The sequence below is a fragment of the Argiope bruennichi genome, chromosome 2, assembly GCF_947563725.1.
Source record: "Argiope bruennichi chromosome 2, qqArgBrue1.1, whole genome shotgun sequence".
Classification (NCBI taxonomy): domain Eukaryota; kingdom Metazoa; phylum Arthropoda; class Arachnida; order Araneae; family Araneidae; genus Argiope; species Argiope bruennichi.
The window spans coordinates 29,790,665-29,804,975 of record NC_079152.1 but is presented as its reverse complement, the minus strand read 5'-3'; the positions used below and the strand labels follow the sequence as shown (position 1 = coordinate 29,804,975).

At 29.7% G+C, this 14,311-nt stretch overlaps 1 protein-coding gene across 3 annotated transcripts in view; it reads right to left on the bottom strand.

Moving 5' to 3' along the window:
- LOC129991685 (diacylglycerol lipase-beta-like) overlaps window positions 1–14,311 on the bottom strand; it is a 160,989-nt gene that overhangs the window by 45,666 nt on the left and 101,012 nt on the right. For 2 of the 3 annotated variants that reach the window (XM_056098251.1, XM_056098253.1), the window contains exons 2-4: window positions 9,109–9,258; window positions 5,593–5,770; window positions 2,749–2,892 (exon numbers count right to left, since the gene is read on the bottom strand). In XM_056098251.1, the coding sequence (XP_055954226.1) occupies window positions 2,749–2,892; window positions 5,593–5,770; window positions 9,109–9,203 (417 nt within the window). In that variant the 5' untranslated portion in view covers window positions 9,204–9,258. Of the gene's footprint in view, window positions 1–2,748; window positions 2,893–5,592; window positions 5,771–9,108; window positions 9,259–13,144; window positions 13,313–14,311 lie in introns of those variants that run through there. The other variant, XM_056098252.1, reaches the window with a different exon arrangement.

Here is a 14,311-nt window from a genome sequence, read left to right as displayed (position 1 = left end):
TATTAACTAAATGAAGTTAATGAAGCAAAAGGAGCATTAATCTATTAGAAAATATTAATTTCTTGTCGTAAACAAGTGACAAAGTAAAGGATTATTAATGAATTCTTTTTTCAAAAGAATGAAATATAAATATGTATACACACACCAGATAAAAAGACAAAAACATGAAATTTTTTTTCTCCTTAGAGCGTTTACCAAGAGATTATTTTAGGGTTTCTTTGACACATGTAGATTAAAAAAAAGAATAAATATTTTTGGAAAGAATGCCGCAGGCGTTAGGGATTTTTAGCTCTAATCTTGAAGTTTTAGAGCTATATTTAGTCAGTAATATTTTGAGAGCACGTGTTGGAATTAATTAAATAAAAAGTGAGATTCGGATCAAGAAATGAAGGACATTTTAGTATAAAGAAATATGTGCTATTTTAAAATAAAGAAAAGAAAGAAATTAATAAGAATTTAAATCAGATTAAGAGATATAAACAAACAGAAATTGTATATAAACAAACAGAAATTGGAATAATTTTTTATTCAATTGAAACTTTACATTCGCCATTTCCTTACTGATAAAATCTCAGCTAACTTAAGAATTTATCAAAAAATTATCCATATGCAATTTCCGTAATATCAATTTTTATTATTTGCATTATTACAGTATGTAAAATATATCGATAAGACTTTTTACTTTGCATTTACTAAATAATCATAATCGTAGTATCAAACTCGTAAATGAATGAAATAATATGCACATTTTCAATATGAAATGATAACCATATTAAAGAAACCCATCTTTCTTTATTATAATTTAGCGCTAATTTTCAGTATATCTTTTAAATTATTCAAATTATGCCAATTATGCAAATTTCAACTTGTAACCTGGTTTAAATGATGAGGTCTGCAAGATTAACATCTCGTTTTAAAGTTACATTAAAAACTATCAGGGAAAAGATGTAGCAATTCCAAATCGTAATGAGAAGGCTAGAACAATGGAAAATAATTCAATTTTCTCTTCAATCTTTTCTTTCACAACATGATATTGGATAAAATCTCACTAACTACTGCTAAGATCTAGCAACAATTATTGAGATTCAATTCAGATTGGTAAGTAAGGCTACTAGATGCATCATTGTGCTAACTCAAATTGAATCCTAAATATGATTCTAATGTGTTTAAATCTATTTATATTTTTGAACAGAATTACGTTTTTAACATGAGTGACAGATATTCATAAAAATAAAATTCTGCTTGTAAAAGGATATTATTACAACTGAGAAACCCATAAATTATGTCATCCAACAGTTTTCCCAATCAACTCAACAATGTATAATCAAATATAACTAATTATAGCAAAATACTGTCAAAAACAAGAAAGGATAACGGAATTATATTATTATTTATATTATTTACGACGAATTAAAATTCTTCCCTTGTCTTCCTTCTCGATTTATATATCCCGTTGCCATATTAAAAAAAATGAAAAATGTCTCAAAAATTTCAATTTTAATTTGATAGAAACAAATCCTTGAAGCATCTTGATTTCAGAACTGAACAGTAAAAAATACTGATACACATTGTATCAGTATATTATATATATATATATATATATATTAGTGACATGAATTGTGTATTTATAAACGATGAAGGTGGACAAAACTATTAATCCAGAAGTATTTAAAATTAATAAATTAATTCTGGTTGCAACTGAAATATTTCGTCTCTTTTGATAGTGCTTTATAGGTGTATGTGTTTAGGATTAATTAATCCTTATATATATATGATAGTCAAGCCTTCAAGAGAGAGGTCTCATGATGTCTCTGATTTAGTGCGTGCTTCAGTGCAATTGAAAAAATGATGATAATTTGTGGTGCTTGATACCTAGTTAAATACCTAAACCCCCGTAAATATAATTTGCACATATTCGCTGTAACTATTTCACAGTATTTAGTTAAAGCTCTAAGTTATGAATGTTTGTTCATCTAAAGCTGCCATGGAGAAAGAGCGAAGCCACAATTATGGATTTGAGCTCATTGTTAATACAATCCATATAGCATTGTCAGTAGTATCATCATTCAATCAAAACTCGCTTAAGGAGGACTTCACGAAACGAGTGAATCGCATAAAGAGCAATAAAACCCGCTGAATGAGTGATGTTTCGCAGAACGAATGGGGAGAGACACCATTACATTACATTATATTATATGCTGGATTGGAGTGTACCAGTCTGCGCTTTTTGATGAGATTCTTCATATTTATGTGATAGAAGTTTTGGGCCGAGATAGCCTGGTTGGTAGGGCGTTGGATTCGCGTCCCTTGGGTTGCGAGTTCAAACCCCGCCGGCAGAAGACTGTGTGTGTGTGTGGTGGCTGGAGCAGGTATAAATATGTCTTGGTCACAAAATCCTCCATGTCGGGAGTAATACCACTGAGGGTACTGGATCGGGGTGATCGTTTTCTGATTCAGATCTAAATTACGATCTGTGGATGAGTAAATGAAATGCATGAAGCGAGGTGCCACTGTACCACCATTTGAAAACGGAAGGCGCTACGAAATGCTCTTTTTTTCTTTTATCAACTTCATATCTATTAAAAAGAAAAAGAAGGCGCTTGCCGTACGCGAGAAAGGAAACAAATCACATACATGTTTCATATAAACAAATGCATTCAAATTTCATAAGGGTAATTTATATTTTAGGAATATGAAAATTTTGTCATGTTTTTAGAGTGGTCCGAACAGTTTCTGTAAGCCACTTACTTCAATTAAGAGAGAGAGACCGATGATATCACAGAAATTGTTGCGGGCGAGGACTATTGTTCCTAGTATGGCCCATGCAACATCAAAAATGCCGACGATGAGCTTCAGGTACACTATTGTCACAACATGACGACGAGGTTCAGGCTGAAACAAAAACATACATGTATCATGAACATTTTATCGACTCGCATTTGAAGACTGACATACTCAGACGATATTGGTCTTGCAAAGGATATTTTAAATAATTGTAAAGAAAAGTTCTTTAAGGAAAAAGTAATCAAAATAGATAGGAACCATTCCTCGAGGATTGGAATTTATATTATTCTATGTGGAATATTTTAACCTGAAAAAATTCACGGGAAAGAAAAGAAACGTAATTTCTATTACTTACTTATTGATTTTCCAATTCTTTCTGTCGATAACTCAAATTATACAAAAAAGAGAAATAACTTAAAAATCATAAATGGAAAGAAAGAAAAAAAAAAGAATTATTTAACTTGTTAATCAAATTAAATAGATATCCCATCTCAACTAAAATCTTAAATAAGAAGAAAAATTAAGTGAAAAACATTTAAGAAGCCTTCTAATTTAGTTCATGAATATTTGTTACATAAAGTTAAATAACTAATTTTGATACAAGGAGACCCTAAAATGTGTACAAACTTTGAACATTTATTTAGAAAGTGATTAATAATTTATATAAAATGTTCACTATTTTATTTAATCGACATAAATTTAGAATTTTCTGTCAATTATTGGAAATTTCATTATACATATTAATTACTATAATATTTTCCCATTAGTATAAAAAAATGGAAATTATTATAATTTTCCTTACAATACGACAACTTTTTCTTATAAGTAATGACTCAATCATTGCTCATAATTACAGCTGGTCAGCAAGTGACTATCCATATTTAATATTATAGGCACTTGTCGAATGTTTCAAGGTCATTTGCCAACGTTTAGATTATTTGAACCTTCCTTTAAGAATGGTGCTCATAATGATGTTTGCATCAAAATAGGAATGCATTTCGCCGCCATTCAAGAGATGATTTTGAATAAGGAATGCTTCCAGAACTATGGAACATCTCTGTATTACTACAGTAATGTGGTGGCATATTTTTTATAGAACTTGAGTAAAAAAACAGTTAACACAATATAACTCTCAGACGTATCTGTTCTCCTCGTGAAGGATTTCAGTTCTATAGAAATACTTACCAAATACAACATTTATAGCTTAAAAGTAGCTAAAATCAATTTGGTGGGGGGAGGGGGAATTAATCGAAAGATAAAATGTTCGAATATCAGTTGACATGATTTGTGCTATTCATAATTCCGCCGTCGGGTTTCAGCAGAAGTACTTGACAAGTGTAGTCAACAATTCGACTACAGTAGACTCCCGATTATCCGCGCCTGCATCACTAAGGTTTTTTTTTTTTTTTTTTTTTTTTTTTTTGCTACCATTCAAAGAGAAAATGCTTCCAAAGCAAGAAGCAAACACAAATGACTGATTTCTTCAAAAAGGTGTAGTTTTACAGTTATGCTTTTGTAATTACATAATACATTACAGTATTAAAACAGTACATATGTATTAATTTTTCTGTGTATCCTTGACGCCTCTCGTAAGTACAAAGCACTTTTCTGTTTTCATTAACAAAATGCATTTTAGGTTAATTTTGAGAGATATACTAAAATATTAAGCTTTAGTTAAACATTTCCTGCTGTTTATTTTATGTTTTATTGTACATAAAACGATTTTTCAAAGTTGGAATGACTGTTTTCTCTTTTGCTATATCCGTTTTTAGCTTTTTTCGGATTATCCGCGATTTTTGTTATCCGCCGCGATCTCGCCACCCAATTCCGCGGATAATCGGGAGTGTACTGTATTTAGGCATCTGGCAAAATTCTGTATTCGTTTAAATTAATTTGAATTATGAAATTTTGAGTCGTATTGTTAATTGTAAGTGTGTAATTCATCAAAATAAGCACACAGATTCTGGACAACTTATATTTAAAGTGGGTTTACGCTCGGCCAGTTATAAAAATGGCCAGTGGCAGCGCATGCGAAAAAAGGGAGTGATTTATGTTTGTCATAATTTCATAAGATAGATTTACGTACTCCATGTTTGGCTATAAATTGCCATTTTAGCGGCCCTGGAATTTTCTTTTTCACTGCGTATCGTATTAAAATGATGGATATTTATACAAAGAAAAATGGTAAGATAAAAAAAAAAAAGAACAACAATACTTAAATTTGAAAAATTATAATAACAAATGGCAAAAAAAAAAAAAAACCTCGCATCAGAAAGAGCAAAAGCAAAAAATGAAAAAAATGTCGGAATTAATCTACTATAAGTGATCAATTTTTTCACACCAAAATAGCCGCCAAATTCTACAAACGCATGCACAGTAAGAAAAAAAAAAAAAAAAATACAATACAGCGGCATGGACCGAACTGCATTTTTCATCCTTTCTACGCAGGCACTGCCTACTGGCAAGCTTATAACTTGCCCAGTGTAAATCCGGCATTAAGATAAAGAAGCCCAACCATACCACAGAAGGTATGCAGGTAAAGAACATTCTATTTATTGCAGAAGTCTAAAAATTAATTTTCTTTCAGGAAGACCGAGTAATAAGAATATTTTTATTACTGAAATAGTTCTAATCAAAAGACCAACAAGCTTAATATTTCAATATTATAAAATTCGTTAAATTAAAAGTATCGGTTTTCAACTTAATGCAATGAAAAAACTAAATTTTAAAAGAAAAAAAAAACCTTTAATATTACATCAAAAATATGAATTCAAACGAGAACTATGGAATAAATTCCATATAACTTACCTCTGAAATCGTGCCTTTTAAACTGAATATTAGCGAAAGGGCTCCAAGAATCCAGTTCAGAAAGAACAGGACACAAAGTCCAGGAAGACTGGCATCCAGAAGTGCAGTATTTTGGACTAACGCGCACTCGGAGCGGTGCTTTATATAGGAAACGTATATAGCTGGTGTCCATGCTAACCTGTGAAAAAAATTCATGGATATTAAAACAAACCAGACTTATTTGCAAAAGTTCTAAGTCTGAAAATTCATATTAAATAAATAAAATAAAAACATTCTGAAACACAATAACCTCAAATCAGAATTAATACATTTGTTGAATAAATGAAAACAGTTGAAAAGCTACAAATACAACCAAAACAGAAAGTCCAAACGAAAAGAATCAAAATTTTTATTGTTAGTTTTCATAACCATAATTCATGGAAATTAAAATTTTACTTTCTAATTTTACATGAAATATACGAATTCAAACAATCGACTTCAATTCTATGCGTGACTAAAATTGATTTGTATAAGAATAGAAGCGAAGTCCAAAATTTTAAGCAAGTATTTTAAACTAAACGCAAATAATTTAAAGAAAGTTTGAATTTCATAAACTGTCGGCAACTTATATAACAGAACACACATTAGAAAGGAATATATTAACCGTGACGAATCCGATGAAGAAATCGACATTGATCTTCAATCATTGCTAAAGGCATAAAATTTTCTCTTTCAAAACGGAAGAGATTAGGTTCGCTCTAGTAAATAAAAAAAGTTTTCATTTACCGCTAAGTTCTAGGACTAAAACTGAGCAGAGATATTTGAATTATATATGTACGTTCGCTAGAAAGCAAATCTATCTAATTATATATGTATATATATTCTGTATGTATCACAGAAATTAATTTATTACTTAATCTCGAATGGCAACATTCATATGTAAAAATAACCATCATAAGAATTTCAGATTGCCTCATTGAACCCGCTAACATGCGGTTAATACATAAGTACCCGAAAATCGAATATGCATCACAGAAGGCTTATCTTCTAACCGATTGAATAAAAACTGCAATTGTAATCTACAGACCATATACCAAACTTCATTTTTTTAAAATCATTTGAGTTTTCAGGTAGTGTGTTTACGGAAAGTACAGTATATCGAAAAGCACAGATCAACATACTGTCCATAACTTGTCGGATTTTGTTCGAAATTGATACGGATCCATAATTTAAATGCCAATCTTGTGTGTAGCAATTTTTTTTATCCCTTTACATTTTGCATTAATCGTTTTCACTTGTATTAGAATAGCCAGACAAGAAGATTTTCTCTGTTTGAATTTCATTCAAGATTTGCCTGGAATCTATAAATTTGGCACAAAGACTCATTTACCAAATTTCATTCATTTACTTTAAAGCAATTTTATGTAACAGCATTCACATACAAACAAATATTTCTTTAAAAAATGTTCCTTAGACTCGTAAAGATTTGAAATGTGAAAATTCGCCAAAAATCTTGAATTCGGAATTTTGGCGATTGTAGTTCTTTTTCTTTGTATACTTCCTATGGGCGCAATTCGAGACAATGCATTCAAAATCAGGAAAAACTTCAGGCATTTGACAAAGCCATGCCAATATTTCGAATTCAAGAATGTCCTGAATGAACAAGGGCAATCTGGACTAATTTTGCTTCAATGAAACAGGAAAAAAAAAATCAATGTAAACAAAAAAGAAAAAAAATCAATATAAACCAAAATAATTAATTAACACACAGGTATCTGCAAGCTGTTCTTAATACATTAAAAACTGAAATAAAATGACAATGTTCAAAGTAGATAAAAATATCGAGAGCAGAAATTCTTAGTGAGATTTATTTTAAAATTAAATCTAATAAACTCATAGTTAAAAATTTTATGATAATGTAACAAAAAGATTCACAGGATTGGTTTTTAAAACCAATGAAAGCTGAAAGCGAGATATTTTACCCTTTGTATTGTGAAAGTTCTGAAAAAAAAAAAAAAAAAGTCTTGAAAAGTTTTTTAGAACTAAATAGTTCGCAATTTACTCCACATAACTTTTTACTGAAGTTTTTAGAATTAAAAAGTTATATAGATTAAATATGAAAGAAAAAACACGTTAAAATACTAAGATTATTATATTAATAAAAATTTTCTAAACAATGAAAGGCTGAAAGAAGAATGTTAGAATAAAATAATTAATAAAACACTCACAAATTCTTTCATTTTACTGGAAGAGTGTACTAAATGCCATGACCAGAGCCGTGCCTCCATAAAATGGCGCCCAAGGCAAATACTAAAACAGCACCCCAGCCCCATTTTTCCTTTCTTGTATATGACATATAGTGCCTAAGAAGCAGTAAAAAATTATCATAGCGAGTTTTTTTGTTTTGTGGTTGTCAGATTGAATATCGGTATCCTCGCCTTTTTCACCAGTACATAATCTCCATCGTCATGATACGAAAAATTGCCAGTCAGAATTTGCTCTTCGTAGTTTCCCCTAGTGTGTTAACCGCTTAAAAGAGCTTTTGAGATATTTTATTTTTAAAGAAGATATACATTAAATATTTGGAAAAGTTGTTTTCATTCAATTAAATTTAAGAAAATAACACGGGCAATTGATACCACAATCAATGAAGATATAAAAAAAAAAGAATAGAATTATGATTACAAATCTTTACTTTTATAAGAAATTACTTACTTAAAAGATTTTTTTTTCTCCTAATAATTTCTACACACTTGGCATTTTTATTATTAATGAAAATGATTCCCGATTCTCATTCAGTTTAGTTTATAGCAATTTTAAACCATCCAATAGCTATTTCAAAACATCCAAGAAATTATTAAAAAAACATCTAAGAAATTAACCATTATTTCTCAATTGTTTAATAGTATTTTGGTGGACAAAAATATGTCTTTCTTATTTTATTTATATAAAGTTTGATTTCATGTTGAGTCTAGTTTTATGAAATACAGTTTGCATAATTCACTTATATTAAAAAGATATATTTATCTTTGAAAATATTTTGATTAATAACCAAACATGCATGATTCGCTTTACCATATCAGACACAATATTTGCATATGAAACTTAAATAGTTTCGTACGCAATTGAAGTTAGGAGTTAATTGAGATAACTGATTATATAGAAATATTAAAATTTAAAAAAAAAAAGAAATTCTTCATTTTTGTTTAAAAGAAGTTTTATTTTAGATCTAGGGAATAAGAGTTTTAAAAAATGTACTTTTTATTAAATTCTATTAATTTATTAAACAATGTTGCACACCTTCCACGGCACTGGTCATGACAATGCAAATTCTTTACATTTAAAAAGTGTAAGTAAAATAAAAACTAACAAATAGTTTTATTTAATTATTTAATTTAGAGAATCTGTTTACAAATACTACACAACTACAGTAGAAACATTTCAAAAGAATTTCATATATTAGTAAATATATTCTTAAGCTAAAAGAAGTATGCAGAAAAAGTTTCTAAGTTTTCAGAGAAAGAGATATTGACTTACCACGGTAAAAAAGCAAAACAATCGAGAAATCCAATTAGGATAAAATCATCTGTTGCCAGGGTGCAGCGCCTCCCAAAGAGACGCATTCCAGGCATCTTGAGCAATTAGAAGACACTCCTCCTATTCCATCTTGAGCTGATTACTCCATGCCTGAAAAGACATCAACGAATGTTAACTAACAATAGTACAAGGAAAAAAGGGAAAACTTCCGTTTTCCCTTTTCAATTTTTGATTGACCAAAGTGCCAGGAAAAATGGTACTTATAACAATTGAAAAGGGAAATCTCGTGCAAGTTCTTGATGTTAAAAAAAAAAAAAAATAACAAAACATGCCGTAAAGGCACTTAAATATAGGTTTTGTTTGTTTATTTTTAAAGGGCAAAATGTCGTATTTTATAATTTTGATGAATCAAAAGAAGACATCAAGTCAACCAATTATTATCTCTTTGAAATAGAAAGATGGCTTAGTTATAAATTGGCAATAGTTTATTCACTTCACATAATATTTATTTTCTTTTTTGGAGGATAGGGGAGATAGACAAACGAAATGCACTCAAATTTATAGCCAATCTTGATCGGTAAGAGACTTAAGAAACAAATAAGTAAAATGTCACATTGTAAATACACGCATCAACCGACTTTAATTTTATATGAAGTGGGAAAAAATTTAAGAAATAAATATTGCATGAAAATTTTGTAGTCTTAAAAAGAGACTTTATAGTATTTTTTACATTAAATGAGTTTAAAAAAATAGCACTTGATAATTATCTTTTTATAATATAAATAAATTATTTTTTTAATAACAAACAAGGATAAAATATTATTTAATAGCAATACATAACTAGAAAAATTGGTAAATTGAGTTAATTCATGAAAAATTCATAAGTCTTCACGATAAAAAAAAATACGATTCTTTTTTTCATCTTTTTTTCCTCCCAGCAACTGAAAAAAAAAATCCACTTTTGCATTTCATTCTAAGCTTGAATTAAGTCATTTTTTTTTTCTTTCCAGTTTCTGCAGTTTTTGGAGATAATATTTCAAATATGGACATTATTGTAAAATTAAAATTTCATGTTCCGTCCGCATTTTTCCGCATTGGGTAACAAATTATTAAACAATGCTATTTTTAAAACAATTATAAAGATTTCCAGAGGAAATCTTTATAGTTGGTAATAAATAAATAAAAATAATAAGTTTTTGAGGAATTCCTCGTATTTTGAGTTTGCTGAGTTGCGAATTAGGGGCAAAGAGCCAGAAATGGCGGAACTGCGCCAAATAAATGGTTCCAAAAACAAGCTCGCTGATTAATTTTGTACTTTGGGAGGGGGCAGATGATCTTATCATTGAATCTATTTCATAAAAAATGTAAATTAATTATGCGGATATCTACTCATAATTCTAAATAAATTATTTCCCAATTACAAGGAAAGAAACTTAAATGACTTTCCTGAAGAAAAAACCATAATATGTCGACATTTTTTATTTCAAACAAATAGTTTTTTTACTTAATACATAGATATATCTTAATCATGCATTTGATACATTTAATGATACAGCACATGGTTAATAGCTCTTCATTTCTCCCATATCGCATTTATAACTGAAATGCAAAAACGGCATCATTTTCATATTATCGTATAGGGATATCAATAATATTCATACCGCACCTCAAGAAACAGATTTAACCAAAGTTACAGTCTCCCTCAATCTTTCTCGCATACTCTTCAACAAAGATGAATTTGTGTTTTAAGCGTGTTTTCTCCATTTACTAAAACTAAAATTTAACACTGAAATGCCGCATCAATCACAAAAATCACACCAAATTTGATATATTAAGGTTTTTCCGTTTTTGAGTTACCGCATTTACATGTTTCTAAAAGTACAGACCGACAGCCTTTTAACCCCTTGTTGGATATAGCTCAAAGATTTGATAGGTATCTGTAATAAAGATGTTAAATCTGTGTGCCGAATTTCATTGATCTAGCTCTTTCCGTTTTATAGTTATAATGTTAGTTAATATTCGAACAATCAGACATGCAAAATTCCTCAGATTATTTTGTTGTTCAAAATTTGGTAGAAATCTACGAATTTGGATAAAGACCGTATACCAAATTTCATTTATCTAGCTCAAAACCAGTGACTGGCATTTGACTTGGTCGTGGCGCAATGGGAACCATCCATGACCGGTGCATTAAATGCATAATTTGAAAAATTGTCAGTACTTATAAATTTTTCACTCTTATCATCGTTATTATAATGATATGAGGAAAAGATTTGGTTTGTGTTATTTAATGGTTTAAAGAAACAAAAATAATTTTATTTATATATAAAATATAGGTCTTTTGTTTTCACATATTGCAATGTGTCGTTTTGAAGCACTTCAAACAAAGGAAGGGTGAATCAGAACAGTCTTTACAATATGTCATGACTTTAGTCTTATTTTTTTTTCAGTCGTTCCTTTCTTAATTGATTATCTCCTCGGTGGGGCACCTCGAAATGATGATGAGATGCTTCCGGCATGGTGGTTGGATCTCGCCACTTTGGAGGGTACACGAAAAAGTGGGGGTCTGGCTCCTCACATTGATGAAGGGCGTACTTCCTTAGGGAAGGGTTGTACCGTCGCCGGTGATGGCCCTTAAGACTCAACTACAGTTCCCGCCAATGTTGCTATTGCGGCGGTCCGGTCATTCAGTATTAATTATCCGTGTGCCTTCGGGTGGGTCGGACAGTCAGTGATATGACTTCCTTGGTTGATTTGATTTTTTATAACACATTTTGCAAAATCTTCGCACACTTCTAACTTTTCCTTGCATTGCTTTTAATTCGCGTCGCATCTTTTTAGGACACTTTAATGTGGAGAAAAGCAAACCCCAATTTCATTATCACAACATTTTGTTAACACGTTCATTACCATGAGAATCACCAACGATTGGCACTCGTCTGGGCTGCGGGGAAGGGGTGGGGGGTCACCGGTGATGTGATCGCTATCAAATTCATTAAAATATGATTATACACTATCACATATATGTTGTAGATAAAATTTTAACGTTATATGTGTAATTAAAACTAAACGCATAATTAAAACAAAAACTCATGATCAAACCCTATAAAACTCGTACAGCATTCAATGTTCTAGCCCTTCAAGTTTCGGAGAACTAAATTAAAAGAGTTTATAACTAAAACTGCAAATACTTTTCTATAGAACATCAGAATTAGAACCGGAAAAGGAAATAAGCCCCTATAAGATCAAGAACTATGGATCCGTGCCCTGAATCAATTCCGCATATAATTTATGAAAACATGAAATTACTTGAAGCTCCGAAAATAATAATAGAAAAGATAAAAGCAGTAATTTTACTTCCATAGTTGCTCGTGTTTCTCATGCTAAACTTTTCGAGATTTTCCATAAAAGCTTTTTTGGTGCACTTCAAAATAAGCTTAATACTTGAATCATGTTTTTATTGAATTTATTATTACTTTCAAACTTTTCCGCTATATCAATAGGATTATTCTGAAACCTGAAATTAATTTTGTAGGAAGAAAAGAAAAAGAAAAAAAAATGAATTTTTCAGAATCTTAGTGTTTACATAATGCCTAATGATCTGATTATCGATTACCAGTACATTGATATTGAATTTGATCGCAATGTCAACATTTGTCATACAAAACATAAAAACAGGAAATACAGTATATACACAAAACGAGCATAAAAATGAGTAAAAAATTTCCTCTCAGAAATCATTAATAAATCATTAATCAATTATTACTAAATTTTCTCTCAATAATAAATGTACGTCAGAAAAAAGTAATTTTTTCTGACATATTTAACTCGGCATACACAATGGTATAAACATGAATTGGTATAATAATAACATTTAATGCAAAGGAAATTGTCGTTTATATTTTGTAAACAATCAATCGAAAAATCAATAAAGCCAATTATTATAACGAAAATAAAATCGAAATGACTAAAACCCGGGAAAACATTTGAAGATTAATAAATAATCAATAGAATGCTATTATAAAACTCTACTTACGCAAATTCATGAAACATAATGACGTTATTCTCATGGAAAACATTTTCTTATTGCCATACTAAACATTAATGATTTTACATTTTAGCATTGTATAATCGTAAAAAATGAGTTGAGGCGATTTGTTATTTTTACACACAAATAACCAAATGGGCAATTAGATAGGGTCGAGTAACTTTATCATGTCGGCAATGTCCTCGAATCTTTCTTCTAAACAATTTTTTTTTTTATTCTTTTCTTATTTTGTCGCATTAGGTGAAAAACATTTCATGCAGATTTTTCCTGCTATCTGACAGAGAAGTGAAAAGTACAGAAGAGAAACTTTCCTCGCACTTTTTGTTCTAATGCTTACTTGCACAAAATTTCCTTGTTGAACCTTTTATCAGGTTTCTAATTAGCTAGTTTACGTTTTTCAATTACAGAAAAAGCCTTGTTAGTCTTATAGAAGGTTACTTTTGCTAAAAAGCTGTTTTCTCCCTGTATTTCAAAACATTTCTATATAATCTGGTAATAAGAATATCAAGGGATTTTTTTCTCGTAAAAAATCAACAAAATACTCTAATCAAAAATTGTTTCATTATAATAAAAGGCTAATTAATATTGCTTAAGAGTGTTAAATCCTTCATTAACCCTTTAAAGAGCCATTTTTTTTCTAGTCATATTATATTAAAATATTTTTAGGCTTGAAATTAGAATAAGGAAAGGCATTCATTTAGCTTATTAGATAAATTTAATTTGATTAATTAATAATTTGGTTAATTAATAATTAACAATTCAAGACATGATTTTGTGTGAGATAAAGAATTAAAGCACCTAAGTTTCTGTCTTTCTAAAAAAAATTGTCAGAACTTATGCCAACCTACATAAATTCATACAAAGATTGATAAATTTGGTGGGAAGCATACTTCTCACGGCCATAGAAAGGCTTAATCACAATTAATTTCATTCTTAAACTACTACAATACATCCCAGGGATACAATCTTATGTTATGGCCATCAATTTGGATAATTCTTCCTTTATTACAATAATAATTAGTAAAACATAATGTAAATGAATATTGTATAAAAAAATTCAAATTGCATTGAGTAAAAAAAAAGCTAGTATTTATTAGATAGGACGATTGATGGAAGGTAAAATAGATATTTAAAAAGATTTTAAAACGTTATTGT